The sequence below is a fragment of the Orcinus orca genome, chromosome 3 (genome assembly GCF_937001465.1).
Source record: "Orcinus orca chromosome 3, mOrcOrc1.1, whole genome shotgun sequence".
In the NCBI taxonomy this organism is placed as follows: domain Eukaryota; kingdom Metazoa; phylum Chordata; class Mammalia; order Artiodactyla; family Delphinidae; genus Orcinus; species Orcinus orca.
Genome location: NC_064561.1, coordinates 142592324 through 142607901, shown reverse-complemented (window position 1 = coordinate 142607901; position 15578 = coordinate 142592324). Strand labels below are relative to the sequence as shown.

At 41.8% G+C, this 15578-nt stretch overlaps 1 protein-coding gene across 3 annotated transcripts in view; it reads right to left on the bottom strand.

The window, feature by feature from the left end:
• The window catches only part of PLPP1 (phospholipid phosphatase 1), a 119648-nt gene extending 104618 nt beyond the window's left edge, over window positions 1-15030 (bottom strand). The window contains exon 1 of one of the 3 annotated variants that reach the window (XM_004275146.4): window positions 14573-15030. In XM_004275146.4, the coding sequence (XP_004275194.1) occupies window positions 14573-14630 (58 nt within the window). In that variant the 5' untranslated portion in view covers window positions 14631-15030. The remainder of the gene's footprint in view (window positions 1-14572) is intronic. The other 2 variants (XM_033437858.2, XM_004275145.4) reach the window with 2 other exon arrangements.
• Window positions 15031-15578: the final 548 nt, after the last annotated feature.

The following is a 15578-nucleotide window of genomic DNA, read 5'->3' as shown; positions in this document are numbered from 1 at the left end:
GTGGGCTCAGTAGTTGGGGCACACAGGCTTAGTTGCTCTGCGGCATGTGGGATCTTCCCGAACCAGGGCTTGAACCCGTGTCCCCTGCATTGACAGGCGGATTCTTAACCACTGCGCCACCAGGGAAGCCTCCAGCCCACCCCCAATTTAAAAATGGCTTTACATAAGGTTATCAATGACCTTTGTGTAACTAAACTCAATGACACTTTCCAAGTGTTATCTTACTTACATTTCAGGAGAATGTAGACATTGTTACCACTCTCTCCTTGAAGCATTCTCTTCACTTGGCTTTCCAGAAACATTCTCCTGGTTTTTAAAGTGTTCCCTCCCTCTCAGTCTTGGTATTTTTCATTTCCTCCAACCAATCTAAAAAGTTGGTGTTTCTCATAGCTCGGTCCTAAACCTTCTTTCCTTTTCACTTTATAACTTCTTCCTGAGATTTCATCAATTCTCATGACTTCAATTACCATGAATATGACAATGACTCCCAAAAGTCAGACAGTTCCTCTGAGCTTTCGACCCATTTATCCAAACAAGGACTTGATACTTCCTCTTGGAAATTTCAAAGGCACCTTAAACACAACACGCTGAAAATAAAACTCACTATCTCATCTCCACCCCCCTTCCCATCTCAAATGGGTTCTCTCCTAGTGCTCCCCAGCTCAGTTATTACAGAAACCAACGTCTATCCAATTATGCAAGCCAGAACTTTCAGAACTATCTTTGACATTTCTCTCTCTCTGACTTCCCACTTTAAATATGTCACCAAAACCTGCCCATTTTACCTCTCAGATACCTCACAAATCCCTTCAAACTTTTCTCCATTTCCACCAGCACCTCTTTACTTTCACTACCATTATCTCATTTGGATGGCTGCAACAGCCTCCTAACTGATCTCCCTAAATCCATTGTTTTCCAGCTTCAATCTATTATTCCTCCCTGCAGCCAAAGTCACCATTTTAAAAAGCCACCCTATCCTCCTTATTCAAAACCCTTTTTATAAACTCGCATAGTACCCATACCTCTCCTTCATAGCACTTATTGGTTCATTTTTATATTTATTTGTGTGATTATACGCATCTCCACTGCCTAAGACAGAGCCTAGCACACAATATGTGAACTAATATTACTGGAATAAACAAATGCCTACTATGTAGTGGACACTGCATCACAGCCAAGGAGAACATACAGATGAACCCAGTCCTTTTCAGATAAAGAAACTGAAGTTGTCAACTTGGGTGATTTACCCTAGTGGTAGGTGATAGAACTAGAATTCAAACTCAGACCAGTATGCTTCCAGTGTCCATATTCTTTAACTCTTATGCATCCTATCAATATAAAATAATTCTGTAAAACTTTTATACATTAGTAAAAATAAATGGAAACTTTTTTTTTTTTTTTTTGCGGTACGCAGGCCTCTCACTGTTGTGGCCTCTCCCTTTGCGGAGCACAGGCTCCAGACGCGCAGGCTCAGCGGCCATGGCTCACGGGCCCAGCCACTCCGCGGCATGTGGGATCTCCCCAGACCGGGGCACGAACCCGCGTCCCCTGCATCAGCAGGCGTACTCTCAACCGCTGCGCCACCAGGGAAGCCCTGGAAACTTATTTACTATCTTGATAACATACAAAATATTTTAATAAAGTTCTGTTGAAATTGCAAGGTAACACCCTAACATTTAAACTGCTTTAAAATAATACAACAGTCCATTCCCCTCTTATTTTGAGTAATCATAGTTTGCACAGATATGATGCTAGCCCCCTCAAAAAGTACCCATTCACCCTCTTTATTATACACAGTACTAATGTGTCTTTATCTCCTATAACATAAACACCTTCTTCTGAATTATATTCAGATAATACACTAAAACATGCCTATGGCTAGCCCCTATATGAGCTATAACATTTCTGCCACAATTGTTTGATGTACCTTACAGTTCAAAATGTCAAACTCTTCTGCTTTTAATTTACAAAATATTCAACCAAGTTATGCTGTCTTCCAATCTCAATATTTCATTCCTTTTTATAAAATTTGATTGATTGATTTTGCCGCACTGGGCAGCTTGTGGATCTTAGTTCCCCAACCAGGGATCGAACCCAGGCCACAGCAGTGAAAGAGCCGAGTCCTAACCACTGGACCGCCAGGGAATTCCCCTCCAATCTCAATATTTCATTCTTAATTATGAAAAGTCTGAGGACATGAAGTAAGGGTAACTATAACAAAATTTTTCCAGCAATCTGCTCTTTTTTCCTAGTAAATTGTAAACATAGGTTGAATTATAGTTGATCAACCTAAAGGACAAATTCCTTACTTCAGGAAATTTAAATTACTATAAATGTGACCCTTAGATTTACCCAACTGAAAATCAGAACCTCCACTACAATCTCTTCACTGGGCAGCAACCTCAGGCCTTGTGAGGTACATCCTCATGATTAATCCTACTGGCCCTCTTCCTCTCAAAGAAGCTTCACCCTCTCCTGACTTCCTCTTGGAAGGTAAAAACAGACTGTAGCAATATTCACTTCTTTGTTTTTTTAAACTTTCCTTTTCCTCACTCTTCTCTTTGCCTCTCTTTTTATCAGAAGAAATTAAGTTAGCCAAAGCCAATATCAGGGCCCTTTGGGCTACAGAGGCTTATGAGTTTAAAATTTCAGTCACAACTACTCAGTGTTTTTAAGTGTAAGTTTTAAATTATTAGCAAACAAAATATGACTCTTAAATAGGACTCAATTTTGTCAAGATTTTCTTACAACTTCGGCCATGGTATTTTAATTATGATGTACATATTTCTAATTGGTGGTGGGTTTCCAGGGCTACAGGATAGACAAAATTCCTTAACTGTTCAATGATAGCTATATCCCAATGCCCTACGTAGTAATGAATCATTCTGCCAGCTACAGCTAAACAGTAACATTAAGGTCTCACCATTCCAATCATTAACTGGCTAACAAACTGCAAGACTAGTACTGAGGAAAACACAAACATAATCCTAGATAATGTTATTATTTTATTTCAAAGAACATCTCTCTCCTATTTACTATTCTTAAAGTCACTGGAATAGAATATAGCACAGGTAGATATAAAGTTAGAACAGATTCCCCTGGAATTTCAGATCTTTGCCAAAAGAATTTGAGTCTTAGCCGAAGACAAATTGCTGTTGATACAGATGACAATCTCCTGATAATAAGCAGACTAGGTTAGAATTGTGGTTTCTTTCTTTTTTCGTTTTTTCTTTTTAATTTGATAGTAGGTGGACATTATTCTTTATCTTATTTTAAACTGAAAATCTTCCTTCACTGAAATTTCAGTGAGTCTGACCAAATTATATTTTGCTTTGGCTTCTCAAGGTAGCATATGTTACCATTTCTCACAATATGGCTGACATAAGAGTAACCAACTAGTTGCAAGATTTCATGAGCCATTTGGTCACTGATAAAGTCATATACCTATGTGTGGCAAAAGAAGAGACTCAAGAAGGGGCCTACTTTACTTTGTATCAGGGCCCATTTTTCCTATATCACTACTTCCTGGATACTTCAATCAGTCTTCAGCTTTTTCCTATTTTCTTCTGACAACACTCACTGCCTTCATGGCCAGGCTAGATTTATAATTGATCTCCTGCAAGTCTGCTGCAGTTGCTCAAAATGCCCCATTTACCATGTGCTCTTTGTTTTCCTACCCTGAGTCCAGTGGTATCAACTGCTCCAACATATTCTGCAGCTACTGACTCTCCTTAATAAGCAAGGTGTGCTCACCCCTATGATCCGGAGAGATAGGCAAGGCAGATATTCTTCTCACTATAATTTACATATAAGTAGACGAAGGAGCCCAAGTGATCTTGCCCATGTGATCAGAGAGAGTAGCAGAAGCAAGACTAGAATTTGACTTCCAAGCCAACCTCTTTCACTACCAGACCACACTCTGAACCCTTTAAAAAAAGTTACATAAACAAAATTGTTATTCAGTGAAAAATCATCCACAATGTCAAATCCTAATGCAAAAACTTATCTTCTTAAAAGCTATTTATTAGATTTGGTTAGTAATTAAACTATATTCAATGGCAGAACTTAGAATCTCTCATATTAATGTAGATATCCAACACTAGCTATAAAGTTGAGTATTACCCATAACTTGCCTAACAAGTTTTGATAACAATCACAAATTAAGAGACCTTTTCTCCAACTGGGCCACTGGGTTAGGCACAGACAATATTTGAGAAGGAGCATATTCAAAATTCCTCTCTTGTATCAATGCCATTTAAAAAAAAGTAAAATACAATAAACATCACTTGCTTCTGCTGCACTGCATAACTATGCTAGGTATATTTTCTAAATCAAATTGGGATGTCATTTGAAAAAGTGTGGTTTTTAATAGTTTTTTTAAGAAAAATATTATAGAAGTATGACTTTAAATTACATTTAGTCATAGATTTAACAAACTGCCTCTATGAAGAAGACTGTTACCTAAAATTAGGACTATCCAAGAACACTGCAGATGGATGTGATCACTATATACATTTATTTTTTAAACTCTATGGAAAGAAAACAAGGAAAACTTCTTATTGATCAAGAGAAGTTATAAGAACTGGTTTAGCTGTATTGCAGCTGTACTTCAACGTGTATTGCAAGTTATTAGCTTTTGACCAGTTTATATTCAAAAAATAAAATCTTCATGTTTTAAAATGTGAGTACTCAGAGAACTTATGGCTATCTCAACCATGCCATTCACACACACCTTTGTTTATTCCTATTTCTAGTCTGCTCTTCTCTCTACAACCACAAACATTCGTTTGGGTACTCTGTCTATGAGCTGTGGGAATATTGCTTACCTAGAAGTAAAACGAGAAGATCTGAGTAAGGTATCTGATTCCAGAAAGAAACAGGTTAGAAGTAATCAAAACATCTCCCATAGTGATCTGGGCACTAAAAACTGAAATACGAACCAGGTTCCAATTTAAATGCTATTTAAACTGAAGCTAGAACTACACTAAATAATGTTCCAAAAGAAAAGTCACCAGCACATGGTATCAAATTTAAATAACAGACTGGGTCAGTGGTACTACATTGATTTATTAACTTAACAATGATAACAACAATAGCCCAGGCAAGGAATATGCTAAACACTTCACATACACTGTCTCATACATTATCTCATCTAATTTCACAGCACTATGAGGAAGACACTATTATCATCATCTTTTTCCTCATTAGATGACAAAACTCACGGAGAGTTGAAGCAACCTGCCCAACGTCGTACAGTTAGTAATAGATGGAGTGAGAATTCCAACCCCAGAAGAGTGGCTGCCTCAAGTCTATTGCCTACTCACTCAGGCAACAAATATCTGAATGCCTACCATGTGCCACGCACTTTCTAAGCACCGGTATTAGTGTTTCCACCCAGTAATAAAGATGGATTCTGAGCTATCTACAGGAATTATTTCCAGAATTTAGCACTAGCCAAAAGTGATGTTCCCAAAGGTTTACAGTACCTCTGCTGGAAAGTAAAAGCAGTGGTCTCAGGAGAAACTATTTTGAAATACAGACAGATTTCATTCAAATTCCTACTTCTCTCCCCTTACACTGCTCTGTGTACCTCTTGGGGATGGAGACCCTATCTCACTCATTCTTAGTAACCTAAGTGCTGTGACATATCAGGCACTCAACTTACCATACAGTATTGTCATTGTTTGTTATGAGTCTGTCTTCCAGAGTAAGCAAGAAGCTATTTGAGATCCATGGGTTTTGTTTTATTTTTTCACCCATTTTGTATTACCAGTGCTAGGGCATACAATGAGGCTAATACCATAGGCTAATACCATACAGTTCTGTGATGATTCATGAGTTTATGTAAAACATTTACCAAAGGCTCATTTATTCATTCAATAAAGAACGTTTTTCTTCTCTTCTTCTCATTTACCTCAAGCACCTAAGCAGCCAACCCATCTCTCTTCCTGCTGACGTAAATGAACCAAAAGGCAAGGCAGAACCTGGCTTAACAAGCTGCCAATTAACTCAAGAGCTCATCCGCTACACATTTCCTATATGTCATTTTCCTGGGCGCTCCACCCTGAAAAAAGACTCAGGAAACATTTCCAAGCAGTGACAACTGAGAACTAAACCATGAGGCTCTAACTATATCTGCTGGAATGAGTTACGAAAGGTGACTCTAAACTCTATACACATGACTCATGTGAAATGCAATGAAGGATAAAGGTCTCCTTTACTGGGTAGAAATGCCTATGACAACAACGTATTTGAAGAAAAAGTCTGTGGGTATGTTACTGAACAGTGCAAATCAGTTACATCTTCCAGTATGATATACCCTCCTAGCAAACGCTTAGTAGTTATTACACATTTGACTTATGAAAAATTAAAGTGCCTCCTCTGGACAGCAGACGCACGCTCAAAACATGATAAGCAGAAACTGACTCTGCAGCAACATCGTATAGAATAAAGATAGTCATAAAACATTTAGGCCACCTAAAATAACCACTGCTTTTACAGCCAATTAATTCCCTCAGTCCTTCATTCCTCACCCTCTTCATTTCTCAAATCTGGACCAGTCAATCTGAATTCAAAAGTTATAATCCTTGGGTTTCCCTGGTGGCGCAGTGGTTGAGAGTCCACCTGCCGATGCGGGGGACTCGGGTTCGTGCCCCGGTCTGGGAGGATCCCGCATGCCGTGGAGCGGCTGGGCCCGTGAGCCGTGGCCGCTGGGCTTGCACGTCCGGAGCCTGTGCTCCGCAACGGGAGACACCACGGCAGTGAGAGGCCTGCATACCTCAAGAGAGGAAAAAAAAAAAAAAAAAGTTATAATCCTTAAAAATGCATTTCCCAATTCCCAACCATACCACTTCTTACCTGAGTTACACTGGGAGTTTCCCAACTACTCTAGGCCTTAGTTCCATCATCTACAGAATGAAGATGAACAAGCTATCCTCCCTGAGCACGTTTTTGAGAGACCTCACAGCCACACAGGGCCTAGTGAGCACTAAGTAAATGCCAGTTATTATTATTATCCACTCTGACATTTAGAAAAAAGTTACAAAATTCACTATTAAGAATATCATGGATACATACTATATTCCAGCCACACTGGCCTCTTTTCTGTTACAAATGCCCTTTGCCCCTTTAGCCCTCAACGCCTGCTCTTCCCTATGCCTGGAATCATCTTCCAGCTCCTCCATGACCAACTTACTTTCATCCTTAAATCTGAAATCAAAAATGCCCTCGTCAGGGCTTCCCTGGTGGCGCAGTGGTTGAGAATCCGCCTGCCGATGCAGGGGACACGGCTTTGTGCCCCGGTCCGGGAAGATCCCACATGCCGCGGAGCGGCTGGGCCCGTGAGCCATGGCCGCTGAGCCTGCGCGTCCGGAGCCTGTGCTCCGCAACAGGAGAGGCCACAACAGTGAGAGGCCCGCATACCACCAAAAAAAAAAAAAAAAAATGCCCTCGTCAGAGAAGCCTTCCTTGAGATTGCCACCCTCCAACATCTCACTCTCTTCTAATCTTGTTTTCATTCTTCCATGGCATTCACAAACATCTGTAATTGTCTTACATTATTAGTATAGAGACCTTACCTATCTTTTTCACAGTGATAATTACAGCTCCTAGCATTGTACTAAGCACATAATAGCTAATGAATAAATAAATGAAGGATGTTGCAAAGTCAGATATTTTAAAAACTTAACATTGTGTTAAACACAACATAAAAAATAGTATCAGGTTAACATATGTCAAAATAAATATCTGAGGGAATTCCGTGGAGGTCCAGTGGTTAGGCCTCCATGCTTCCACTGCAGGGGGCCTCGGTTCGATCCCTGGTCAGGGAACTAGGATCCAATAAGCTGCGTGCCAGGGCAAGCAAGCAAGCAAGCAATAAATAAATAAATAAAACCTGATTGGAAAACAGGGGTAAGAGGGAGAGGGGGTATAAAGAGGTATTACACAATAGCTTTTTCTTTGTTGCCTGCTCAACTACAGATAGGAATTCAAACAATAGAATTTACACAAATGAGGATGCACAATTAAGGTCATTCAAAAAATTTAGGAATATTAAGTCTACTTTTTTACATGGTCACTCAATCATTTCCAAGGCCTGGGCAATAAAAACAGTGAAGGTGACCAGAGTGTGGCTAACTCCATTTTCTTGATTAAGCTGAAATTCAGGACTTAACCACTGTATAAAGTAACAATTTTTCCATTTGTTTAATTACATTCTACCACAGACTATACAGATCGATTTCTACCACAGCTGGGATTACCACTACCTGAAGATCATATATGTGGTTTTTACATGTGACTGATAAAACACTACTATTTCAAGATGTTCTGTAAGCTTCAAAGACATTCCATGAGTACTCATGGGAAACGGTTTAAAGTTTGTGTTTTTGTCCCTATTACAAAACGATGTTGATGTTATTTTTACTAAAATAATGATGTTGCTATAGTAGGATTATAGATGATTAATTTTATTTGACAAACATATTGTGCACATTAAGTGCAAGGCACTGCTCTAAGCCCTTTATATATTGACTCATTTAAGCCTCACAACAACCATACAAGGTAGGTACTTTTATCATTACACAGCTGAGGCAACAGAGGCACAAAGAGGAAATTTGCCCAAGGTCACACAGCTAGTAAATGGAGGAGCTGGAATGTGAACCTAGGCAGTCTGGATCCAGAGTCCGTCACTACACTGTGCTGTCTATCTAATGTTTTAAAGAAAAAGTCATTCCCAATGTTAGAGTAGTTTCAGTTAAGTAAAAAACAACTCTGAGCCATCTGGGCTTTAAACCTAGACAGCAAGAAGGTTGAAGGGAAGAAGGAAAGCAGGCTGGAGTGGAAAAAGTGAAAATGAAAAATAAGGTAAGTAGAAAAAGAAGAGGGCCAAAAAGAAAGAAGAAAGTTACTTGTAACCACTGCTCATAATATCTGAATGAACACTTTTTCATAAAGAAAATAATAAAAGAGGCAAGACAGTGTCCATATAATCCCTAACTAGCTTATTACATAGACTGTATATTTCCCTCTCATATGCTGAATTAAGCCACCTAAGTTAGGAGGAAACAAACAATTAACATTCCAAAATCCTTTCCATAAAACTGAAGCTACAAGTTAACTGGTTCACTTAAAATGTGGGTGTTTAATGACTTACTACCAACTTCTTTTTTAGCAGGGTAAACAGTAACAATTTAAACTTTAATTTCTTATCAAAAAGAATTAGAATAATTCCACAAGCTAAGTAACACATAGGAAACTTTGGTAGAACTCAGCCAAAAATGACTAAACAAGAAAGAAATTAATAAAGATTCATAGCATGTCCATGAGTTTCCAAAAGGATGTAATTCAAAAAGAATATAAAGGAAAAAATTACTTTTCGTAAAAGCTATAGAGGGGAATGCTCTCTGAATATTTCCATACTCTATTCCAAGCAAGGTAAATTTAAGTTTAAAGTCAACTGTATAAAACCAACTAGAGCCAAATACTATCAATTTCCTCCAGGCCTCTGCTTTTGTTCCAAACTAGCCATTTAAAGGTAGAAAAAGGGGCTTCCCTGGTGGCGCAGTGGTTGAGAGTCCACCTGCCGATGAAGGGGACACGGGTTCGTGCCCCCATCCAGGAAGATCCCACATGCCGCGGAGTGGCTGGGCCCGTGAGCCATGGCCGCTGAGCCTGCACGTCCGGAGCCTGTGCTGCGCAACGAGAGAGGCCACAACAGTGAGAGGCCCGCATACCGCAAAAAAAAAAAAAAAAAAAGGTAGAAAAAGCCTTGCAACAGGAGGCCAGTCTGACCCAAGAATATACCAGTTTGACAAATTTTTGTTCATCTTTTGAGATTCCTTCTCTCTCTCTGTGGCTGAGAGGAAAGAGAACAGTTACATAAAACAGAGAAACAAGCACAGTAAACTTTCATCAGAAGCAAAAGAAGTTTGCTGAATAGAAGTTAACAGAAGTTGAAATGGCAAGTAGGATAGGCACTATGTCCTATTTATTTATTTACCTCTTTGGTATCTAACAGAATGCCCAGCACCTACTAGATAAGAAACAAATACATGAGTGAATTCACCCAATAATGAGTGAATGAACAAATAAATGTCAGGAGAAAAGGGAAGGCTGCAGACTATTTAGCAAGTGAGACCCTTTCATTAAGTATTTGATTTTTACTTGAGAAAGGGGCCCAGATTCAGGGTCAGGAAAGGGAGCACTCGTGAGGGGTACTACTTAAGGGGCAGGATGATGTCAGCATAATTACTGGAGAAGAATAAGTAACAGGGATTCCACAACCACCTATGGCTGCCAATGTTTTTTGCTGCCACATTTTCCCCTGAATTTATTGACTCTGATTTGGCATAATGGTGATACCACGTTTGCAGCATGCTGAGGTAACCATGACCCACTCCATTCCAAGAAAGCCAACGTTGGAGCTCACGAGTTGCTGTATCACCTGCTATTATAGGAAACTGTAACTGGTGTCAAGTGCAGAAAGGGAAGTTACCTCAGATCTGTTTGGACATAACATGAGTATTATCAGTAGCGCCCTGGAGAAAAAACAGCACATCCAAATAAGGTTTTCAAGAGAGAATTTAATGAAGGAATAATCTTCAAAAGTATAGGCAGGGTTTAGGGAAAGCAGAAGGGGATGGTGGAATACTCCCACACCAGCAACATGAGAAAGTCATTATCATCTCTAGGCCTAAAGGGGCAAGTGAAGGGTTACCAGAACCCAGAAAGATCTGTAACTGTAGCTGGCTGGCACAGAAGGCCACTGAATAGAAGCTGTGACCTACTCACAAAACACAGAACAGCTCTGGCAACACAAATCCAGCAGGAGTAAACTGGCTCTTCCAGGCCTCCTGCTCTTGTCCCATTGGTCCAGGCCAACCAGAAACCAAAAAGCAAGAGCAGGGTGGAGAAAAGATCTGAAGGGGCAAAAGGAGAATATACAATACAGAAGGATATTCCAAATGACCGCCACCCAGCAAAACACAGGCACATAAAAAGGCTTTGCCAGTTCCACCCAAATCTTCTAGGCATCATGAGAACCTGCAAAAAAGTTATAAACACAGGTACTTATTTGGGTTCCCACTGCCCTATATCAAGTTGAGGAAGAAAAAAAAAAGATTCTAAGAGTAGTCCTAGGTAATTTTTGTCATTTCTGCATCTCTAAGAATAAACAGACAACCCTTTTATCTACAATGGATCACATCTAGAGCAACTCTCTTCTTTGTACTCAAAGGCCATCTATTCCATACCTTCATTATTACACTTATCATGATGTGTTGTGACTCTTGTTTGTTTCTCCCTCATTAGACCCTGAACTCCTTTAGGGCACAGATTGTCTTATTCATCTTTGTATCCCTAGCATTTAACATGAACTTGGAACAGAATTAGCCTTCAATCAATGTGCACTGAATCAATTAGTGGACTCAGTGTCCATTAACTGGCAGCCTAATGCCAGGGTGCATAAAATCTAGAATGACCCTCAGCAATTAAACACTAATAAGTTTTATTCAGGACATGGTTTAAAACATTGAGCAAAAACACAGCTTTCATACCAGCCCACTACCATTCTCTATAGAACAGCTTTTCTTGTGTGCTCAGATGGTATTTATGGCCTTTTCTACAATCATAGAACTCATTATCAAAAGAGCCAGAGAAAGATGGCAAGACCATGCTCCATCTCAGAAAGGAATCAAATATACATCATCTCTCAAAATTCTCACTCTTCTTCCAAGAATTGACCAGATCCACTAAAGGAACTAATAATCTGGGTATATTATATGGAGGAACTCACATTTCCCAGCGGTGATAACACTGATTTGGGGTAGAAACGCGTATACACATGTGCGCGCATGCACAACCCACACACACCCCCACAAGCATGTTTAACTATCACTTCAACAGACGTCACCTTCTGTAATATTATAAAGTAACCATGTAACACAATCACATAACATCAGCATATCAAATGGATACACTATATGATGTTGGGTGACCATTAACAGAACCTGGAACATATTCACATTATAATTATGAATCACTTTTACATAACCCTGTACTTATGAAGTGCTTAATCATCTTTTTGTTGCTATAGTCAAATCTCACCTGTAGTTCTCCAAAGAAAAAGAAAAAAGTTAATGCCAAGTTGATAACCCTCTTTGAGCTACCACGATTTTAGGCCGCCAATCTCCTGCTGTCAGTAAGATGAATGAAAACCAAATTTAAAATTTGGTTTAAAGTGGACCCTTAGACTCCACTAGAAAGGTGAGTTTGCTATAAAAATATATTATCTCCAAAAACTTAGCATGAAAATGCTTTGTATCTCTAGCATCACTGTTCTCCTTCACTGCTGCTTGTAATGGAGTGTTGATACTGTTAAATCTAATGTCATCGTATATACCAAATTAAAATAACACTTCACTTTCTATTTAGGAATAGGGAATTCTGGGCTTATCTTGACAATACACTGAATTACTTTAAAACTCTAGTAACACAAGAACAGATAAAATGTGTTTCAAATAGATCGGTATAAATATCTGATACTGATACTAAATGCATAAGTCCCCAAAACAAGCTTTTTCCAAAACCATCAAAGATACTTAAAATCATAAACACAATTTTATCTTTTTTGAGAGCTGTCATAAATTCTGCAACTGTTAGGCCCATGTAGCAATAAAATTACCCTTACCTCTATAGGACAATTATGTGATGTTTCCATCATATTGAAAATATAGACTGCAAGAACCTACAATTTATAAAGTTGTACTGCATATAGGTTCCTCCATTATACATGAATTAAAACAAAACAAAACATAGATTTACCATATGGCTTTCTGTTTAATAACACTGAGCTACCTAAGAGCAGTATTATGTTTCATCTATCCTGGTTCAGTGTTTGGCCCAAAGAGAAAACATGACTTTTGTTTCATAAATTACCAACTCCCACAAGGTAGGAAAAGGAGAAGTTTATGTATAATTCTGACAATACACAATATGTGGCAATGACAGAATAATGTCCAATATATTAGAATTATCAAAGTTACTTATGACTAAACATTTTCCTCTCCCTTCACTATAATATAAATGAAGTTTAACAAACCTCCACTAATATTCAGTACAAGTTAAAATACATTTTTAAATATAACATCTTTACCAAGGTAAGCTTTTCACTGAAAATAAATTTGAATATATTTAATGTAATTATGAATATGTCCGGACATCTGAAAGGATCACTTGTGCTTCTATAAAAATAGTGTTCCAAAATCGTGTTTCCCTTTCCTGAACTGAATTCCTAAAATTCACTGTGGAGCTATACAGTAAGTGTCTTCGTAAACAATAAAGATGTTTCATAAATAAAAAAGAGATTTTTCCTCAAAAAACAGGTAACAGAATTTGTAAAACTTCGGCAAGACTGCAAGCACCTAAATGGTCAGGTTTGAGGCAAGAGAGTGGAATACTGGATTAAAACCGGGGAAAATTTCCTATCACTGAAAAGCCATTATGCAGACCTGCATCTAGGATGCTGAAGTCACAGCCCTCCAACCAACGCTGAGAACTTGCCAATACCATTACTTCGATACTCAACCATGAGTAGGACTACCCAAACATAGAGCAGGTCTTCTTGTTGTCGTTTTTTCCATAACATATAAATAGTTCAAAGATACTGCCTTACACAATACATACTGAAAAGGTGGAAATCTCTCCTCCCAACGCCTATCCCTTAGCCAAATGACTTCTATTCTTTCTCGTCAAAATAAAAGAGCAACTGGCAACCAGAAGACCCACAACTGAACTCTTCTGTCAGAAAGACAACGCCAAATTTGCTGCAGCCAAAGAAATGTCTAGTGCTACTTCTGGGCTCTCACAGGAGATGGAAAGCTACACAATGCCAAGGTCTGTGCAGAGAAGGACACAGCAGGTCTGGGGCACACCATCCCCACTCCAGCCCCCAAAAAGCAACGTTCTTCAAACCTATAGGCAGAAACCTGGCATCATCACAACCACTTACAGCCTGACAATTTACAAGCTGGTAACACCTTCTAATTAGGAGAGTTCTAATCTTTAATAGACGCAAATGTAAACGGCTTCCCACAAATAAGATAAACCTGGCACTGGCGCCAGTTACTGAGAACCCCCAATGCATCAAACCTCCCGTTTCGCTACTGAACCTGATAAGCCAGTGACCAGGCTTCCCTACAGCCGAGAGGGGAAGAGCCCACCCTCCGGGCTGGGAGTGGAAGGGGAAACAGAGGACAGAAGAGCAAGGGATGGAGCGCAGAGGCGTGAACAGCGTCCAAGCAAGGTGGGCTCAGCGCACCGCCGGGCGACAAACAGCAGCGGCCACGCGGGAGCCGGGGTGCGGGCTGCGAAGCGGGGTCCCCGGGCTGCGGAAACCGCCCCCAGCGTCTCGCCCGGCACGGCTCGCGCGTCAGGCACACACACACCCCCACCCCACGCCCGTCCGCGGCTCTCGCCTAGTCCCCTCCCAGCGGACACACACCCGCAACCCACCGGTGCACCCACACCCCGGGCTCGCGCGCACACGCCCCTCCGGCCGGCGGCGCGTACGTACCCAGCAACACGCAGAGCACATCGAGGGCCACGTACGGCAGCCGCGTCTTGTCAAACATGGTCTCGGCGCGGGCGGCAGACGAGGCACCCGATTCACGAGACCGGGCCGGGGACTGGCGACGGCTCCTCCCAGCCGGGGTAGAGCAGCCGAGGGCTGACGGGGACCCTGCGGCGTTCTGACGGGCAGCAATGGCGCCCGCGACCCCTTCCCTCACAGCTCCCGCAACCACTCAGTCGGGGCCGAGAGGCTCGTGTGCCAGCGGCGGCGGGTCCGTTGCCTCAGGCCCTCCTCGGTCGGCCGTGGCCCGCCCCGGCCGCTCGCTGTCCAGATCCAGACGCCGTCTCCAACGGGCGGGGCGTCCGGGCTCGTGCTTTAAGGATGGGGACCGGTAGGGAGGAGGAACACTGGCTCGGCCCCTCCCGCGGGGCAACGCGGGACCCGCCTGCGCGCGGCCTCGCGGGCTGGGGGAGCGCGGCAGAGGCGGGGCGGCCAGTGAGGGGTGACGGGGCGGGGCCGGGGAAACACCAGGCCGGGGCGCGCCAGCCAATCGGCGCCTCTGGCCCCGCCCCGCCCGACCTGCGCAGCCCGCCCCTCAAGTGGGCCGCGCGGCGGACGGGCGGAGCGTGGGGTCACCTCCCGTGTGGTGCGAGGGGTGTTGCTCAGATCCATTTTCTGCCGGTGGTCGCCCAACCTGGCCTCCGCATCCCTGGCCGCCGGTCATTGCTGACTCGGGGGGAGAACTGGACTCTCGACCCTGGCTGCCTGCCAGCTCTCCTCATGGGGATTGGGTAATAAAGAGGAACGGGGTAGTCAGTGACAAAGACTCTCTCCCTATCCAAACTTTAGCCAGGCTCCTCCGAGCCCTCTACTCGCCTGGGCCTCCATTGAGGCCTTCGAATCTGGCAGGGCAGAGCCCCGTATTAGCGTGAATTCTGCTAAGTCATCCCTGTACCCTTGGTATCTGGTTACTTTTCATATGTGATCAAATTCCTTTATACGTAAGTCC